At 35.9% G+C, this 6,476-nt stretch overlaps 1 protein-coding gene across 2 annotated transcripts; it reads right to left on the bottom strand.

Annotated features, from left to right (window-relative positions):
• Positions 1-492: 492 nt before the first annotated feature.
• On the bottom strand, positions 493-2,156 carry LOC106372529 (WRKY transcription factor 18-like). 2 transcript variants are annotated; one of them, XM_048745255.1, is made up of 5 exons: positions 1,955-2,156; positions 1,797-1,874; positions 1,290-1,694; positions 1,079-1,195; positions 493-976 (listed from the first exon to the last, which is right to left on the bottom strand). In XM_048745255.1, the coding sequence occupies exons 1-5, from the start codon at positions 2,033-2,035 to the stop codon at positions 683-685; spliced, it is 975 nt and encodes a 324-aa protein (XP_048601212.1). In that variant the 5' UTR covers positions 2,036-2,156; the 3' UTR covers positions 493-682. The 2 variants fall into 2 exon arrangements, with proteins under 2 accessions (XP_048601212.1, XP_013668253.2); XM_013812799.3 differs by having other exon boundaries at positions 1,797-1,859; positions 1,955-2,153.
• Between the last annotated feature and the right edge of the window lie 4,320 nt (positions 2,157-6,476).

Here is a 6,476-nt window from a genome sequence, read left to right on the forward strand (position 1 = left end):
GCCGCCTAGGCGGCCACCTAATCTATTTTTTTTAATAATATTTTTATTTATTTATTTGATCTAAAATTTTATAAATATCATTTATATTCATAATTTTGATGAAAATTACACTATATTAAATTTATATATTCTATTTGTGTGTTTTATACAATCTTAAACAAGAAAATGTATTAATGTTATACACAATTAAAGATTAACATGTTTTATAACATAGTAAACAATCTAAAAATTCCGTCCCGCATGATTTCCGATTAATCCCCGATTTTTTCTTTAGGCGCTAGGCCCAACTCGACCGCCCGACTAGCGCCTAGCGCTTTCCCGAACAGGGCTTGTGCTTTTCAATCTCTTTTCTATATAAGGCTAATTAGCCATTTAGAAAGGATGAGTTCATATGATGAACAAGATCAAATATGCTCCCACTCAATAATAGACTTTTTGTTATTTTCACAATTGTTTATTCTTAACTGAATTCAAATGAAATAAACGTTCGTGTAACCATTTTAAAATGACTTCACATTTATTTATTTTCTTGAATGCTTATGATTTTTCATGTAGTTACAATATTTATGTACACTGACATTTCCATCTTTTTCTCCCAAGTAAAGATAAATTTTGAAAGAAAAAAACAGGCACTCTTATTGCCAGGGATGAGAAACCAAAACAGAAACATTCACTGAAAGCTTCATGTTCTAGACTGCTCCATCAACCTCCCAGATATAGCAGCCGCAAGAGCAGCTGTAAACTTTGAATCTTTCGTTAACGAAGACGCCATTTGCTGAACCAGAACATCTTGCATTGTTTCCCTTTCGTTCTTCTCCAAAGCTAAACTATGACCACCATGAACCATATCCAAAGTCACAGTTCTTGATCCAACCTGGCTAGTAGCGTCCCCTTCAGAAGCGTTTGGACCTAAGTGGTTATGTGTCCCTTCGTATGTAGCTACCAGTATTGACGGATCCTCTGCGCTGCGTTGCACCTGAACAACAACAAAACAAGCCACAAGTCATATCATTAGACCGCTGAATAAGCAGGGATAAACAATTACAAATGAAAATCAAACTCAATGTGTGTAACTTACCTTCTTTTTTACTGGACAAGAAGGTGCAAATGAGCATCTAAAGTAAGCTCTTGGTGAGGGGTTATCTCTTGTAACTTTTTGTCCGTATTTCCTCCATTGATATCCATCTTTTACTGTCTGCAAAGTGATTCCACAAATATAACACTCTGTTTAGTTCTTCTGCCTCCATTACAAACATAGACATGACATGATATTCAGATGAAACGCTTACAAAGCTTGTGTCGGAAGAAACAGCAGGCACGTAAACTGTTGAAACCTGTGCTTTGTTGAAGCTATCAGTGACTGATCTTTTACAAGAAATAAGCTGATTTTTTTGCTCATATTGCTGCTTCTGATGATGATGATGATGATGATGATGAGCTTCGTTGCTAGAGCTGTTCTCATTTCTTCCACTACTGAGTCCATTAGGAAGGCTTAAGGATTCATCCGAATCTTGTTTTCTTTTCTTTGTAGGTTGTTCGATCTGATCTGTTCCAGGGCTTTGTCGACGACTCTGAAGCTTCTCCAAATGATGTTGTAGTGCGCAGTAGTTCTCGTAGACAGTTGCAAGCATCTCTGTTAGCTTCTTGTTCTCTGAGTTGACTCTGTTTAGCTCCTCTCTTAACTCACTTGCGCTCTTTATCATTACCATTAAGATTTAGAAAAAATATAACCATTACCACCAAGAACTGTTATACTTTGTTGCAAACAATTCGAATATAATTGCACACTAACTAACCTCATCTTTGACCATCCATTTCCTTTTCAAATCAGCAGAAGTTGAAACCTTGACCTCCTTTTTCTGAAAATGTGAACCCTAGTCAACAAAAATCGAAAGGAAACAAAAAATAAAATAAAATACAAATGATATATAGATCATGCGAAGTCTGGACTCACCGGAAGTTTTTCCGGGAAACTACGATCGAGAGTGTTGGTGTTGAGATTGAGAGATATGTCGAGAAACGAAGAACAGTCCATTAAAAAAATATAATAATTATTGTTTTACAGACACAGACCAAAGGAGTGGTTGATGCTTAAAGCCTTGAGTCTTGATTTGCTTTCTTCGGTCGCAATTTGGTGGTCCGAAATGAATGAGTAGTGACTTCTTTATATATATACGTAAACTAGAAAGAGTTGTCTGTGGCCAATAACATAAAGAAAGAAGTTTTTGGATTTGTTTGGAAGGAAAGTCGTCGGAACGTGACGATAAATCTAAAGAGCATAAAGTCTTGAATACATTAAAGACTTCGAGGGAGAAAGATAAAGCAAAACAAGACATAAAAAAAACCATTGTCTGTGGAAGCACAGTGATTGGCTAAATCAGTGGGTTTCTTCAAAACATTGGGTGTGATTTGAGTGATCTAGTTACGTGTGTATAAAGCTTACCACGTGGAGTAAGTCTTTACAGTATAAGTTATATATCATATAACTGATCAATGATGCCAAATAAACGAATACAGTAATATATTTTATTATTTCTTACAAAGATTTAATTTGTTAAACAAAAACACACACTCTTTCTAATTTAAGTAGGCAAAAGTAACAAAAATCAGGTTGAAAAAGGGAGTTAGTCAAATAAATTTGAAAGTAGGTCGAATTAGATTATACGACATTCTCAAATATACCGTCCAAAGACTTGAACGTTATTTTTTTTTTTCATCTAATTTTATTTAATAACTAGGTAGTAACCCGCGCTTTGCGCGGGATTATATATCTATATCATTGTTGATTGTATATATTATGATTATGTATAACATAAGGTTTAGCTTAAGTAAACGGTGCGTAAAAACTAAATGTATGATTCAGTTAACTATGATGTTATCGACTCTGTGATTATACGTGATTAATATGTGTAACCCGGAGTCTATGACTCGAGTTTATTCTGACTTGATGTTGATATACATGTTAACTATTCGGCAACCAGTGTGATTATACATGTTTTTTTGATAAACTGAAGTCTACAACTCATCTTAATGTTAATAAACTTCAAAAAGATTGGTCAAAACACTCGAAATTCGTTTCTTTCGGTAGATTAATGAAAATGAAAAGCAAAACTATAACAATGTGGAATAAATAAAAAATAGTTCTCGAAATTGAAAAAACAACATTGAAGCATAAAAGCAATTGAAGGTTATTCGACCTTCGAAAACACATAATTAGTTTTTAATTAAAAAATCCCAAAATAACATAAAACTTTCATAAGATAATATAATAAAAGTCTTCAACTCTCTTGAAGTTGAATCAAAATCCACGGAATGGAATCCTGAAAGTAAAAAAAAAAATCATTACTATTAACATATACTAATTATGCTAACTATTGTTAGATAAAATCTTGAAATCATTATAAACTCACATTCCAGCCATCTTAACGTGGAGTATACTCAACGATTTTGGTTTTGGGATGGAGACTAAGAGAGGCGGAGGTTAATATATATTTACTATCCTCTTAACATTAGGTTAGAATATTTCACCTTTGTAAATTAGGAAAGAACCTAGAGTTTTAACATAATTTTAGACATGATTACTTATTGAAGACTTGGGGACCAAGCATTATAAATAAGTTTCTATAAAACTTGGCTTCTGTTAGATTTAAGGACGATCAAAACTGATATTTTAAATAAATCAATTTCAAATAAATAAACCGGCTATTAATTTAATCTCTTTAAAAAACGAACACAACCATAATCCAAAATATGTTCATATTTTTTTTAATAGACTTTGGAAGTTACACTCGTGGTTTTAGCTACATGAAACTCACGTACTCTTCGAGCAGCAACACCTATATATCGTCTCTATGATTATATTTAGTATGATGAAGGCGAAGGTGATAACGTTGAAAAGAAAATATATACATTCTATAAGCCGAAAAATGAAACAGAAACGGGTTATTGACGAAGTCAGAAGAAGCATGTGGTAAAAACATGTTAATAGCAGCTTAGCAATAGTTTGAAATTGCTCTTCCGGAAGTCTCTTGTCATCTCCAAGAATCTCAAACAATTCACCCTGAGAAACAAAGAGTTCCATCATATAGGTGCAAGTATAGGCCTCATAGAGCAGTTCTTTTGGAAACTACAACCAAACAAACTTGGGCAAACTCAGTGACAACGTAGAACTCTTGTTCGTTCTTGACGTGGCTTCTGCAATATCTTAAAGCAAACACACAAGTACGGTCAAATCCAATGAGACTCACACACACACCAGGTGATGTGATAGCACAGAACACCTCTTCTCTCACGTACTCCTTCTCCTTCTCATGTACTCTTTCTCCTTCTCCTGGATGGAAAATAATAAGTCAAGTCATGATTGTGTAAGACTCCTTCTCCTCTCTAAAAATCTATTATGTGACCAAACAATTATATCTTCTCTCACGTACTCTTCGAGCACGAACACCTCTCGTCTCTATGATTATAGTTAGATGATGAAGGTGAAAGTGATAATGTCGAGAAGAGAACTTTGGTTGTTACGTCGAAAAGAAACTGAAGAAAAAAATATCGCCTTGAAATGTGTCTAGATTTTTAAGGAAGTTAATCGATGCATTAAATTATTTGTGTTTGTGACAAACGTTCTCCAAGTGACACGTATGCGATTTCTTAAATAAAAGCTTCTCATGAAGCCACGTCAGTCACGTTGTCAATTAACCTTTAAGGAAACTTTTAAAAGTGCTTCTCCTTTAATATATAGGAGAATGGTCAAAAGCCCAAAAACCAAACTACAATAATAAAAAAAAAACACACACCAAAACCCGAAACAAAGGGCAAACATAAAACCTGGGCCTAAAAGTCCAAACCCACACCCGTGTTCATCCACGCGTTGAATCCATCATCATGCGACACACGCGTCTGGTTAACTCGCATGGATGCCACGTATTGAACCCACCGAAAGCACGCAACACGCGTCATAAGATCACACTCCGTGATCCAATGGCCAAGATTTTCGCCGGAGAAAAACGAAACGCCGAATGTTTCGCCGAATCACGCCAGAGACAAACCACCGCGCCCAACTTCGTCACCCACCCTTTCACCGGAGAGCTTCAGCAAGCCATCTCCGAGATCTCATCCTTCCCGTTCTCTTACATCCTCATCATCACAAACTCAACGCCGGAGAGTTTCCATCGGAATCATCACGAGATCTCATCCGCCGAGAGCAAAGTCAGAGAACGCTTCCAAATAAAACCGTCGTCGACTGCGAAGGATCAGACGACGCGGATCTTAAAGCCGGCCGTTCACCTTAAAGCCATGTACAACGCCGGAGTCAAAAAACCAGCCATCCACCGTGAGAAATGTACGACGCCGGAGTCAGCCACACCGCGTCGAGGAGACCTGTGCCAGAGTCAGTACCGTCGTGAGGAACCACCACGAAAACTCTCTCTCTCTTAATCTTAGAGAGAAAGCAGAGCTTCTACCATTCCTCAACCATTCCTGAACGTTATAACTATCAAGACTCAGAACCGAAGTCTAATCCAACTAAAATGAATGATAACAATACGAACAAGCAACTAAGATTCAACGGCCGACAAAAAAAAAGATTCAACAATTTCGGCGGCATTGCCCCATGCTGAAGAAAATTTGATCCGTTACATAAAACATCAATAGGGTCCGTGTTTCCTTTAATTATTCTGTTCAGTGATGATGATGTTAAAAAAAATTGTGCTGTTCAGTTCGGTGAAAAATATCTTTAAATAATAGTATTTGATTCGTCCAGATCCTAATAATGAGGGAATGATACTTAAGAACTTTCCCTTGACTTGCTTGACCCAGTGACTATGATCCGGATGTCAGCAATTCTTTTTCTATTATTAACGGAAATAAAGAAATACCAAACGTATAGGGAAAACCCGTTAAGCTGTTTATTTTGCAATTGTGGTTTGTCCCAATTGTTGAGATAACCCTAATATTTTATACATCATGTGCACACAAAAAAAAAATCATATTGTGAAAAAGGTAGCATTTGATAATTATTTTCATATTTGAGTACAATAGTCAATAGTTAATGAATGAATATGAATACAAAAAACGTGGAAGTTTCGGGGTAGCAAAAGGACAGAGAAGAGGACCCCACACGGGAAAAGGGCAACAAATCTTGACCAGACTCGACCACGACTTCCAGCTTAAGAGAAGCCTCTTTTTTTTTTTTTGTAACACAAGAGAAGCCTCTTATGGTGTGAACAAGTTGCCATCTTGGGCGGCTCCGACATTGACCTGTTTTTTCTTGTCCTTCATATCCCCCACCTTTTTGTTTGTTTGTTCAAAGTTAATTAGTCAGTGTTATCATCTTAATTTAATTATTCCAACACACAACGATACAAAACTAACAACTAGTCACATGAAATACATGAAGATTTTGAAATATTTAGTTGTTCCATAATACTTGCTAGAAACGGGTAAATATTAAACTTCTTTTATGTAGTTAAAATCAAATC

This window comes from Brassica napus, chromosome C1 (genome assembly GCF_020379485.1).
Source record: "Brassica napus cultivar Da-Ae chromosome C1, Da-Ae, whole genome shotgun sequence".
NCBI classification, from domain to species: domain Eukaryota; kingdom Viridiplantae; phylum Streptophyta; class Magnoliopsida; order Brassicales; family Brassicaceae; genus Brassica; species Brassica napus.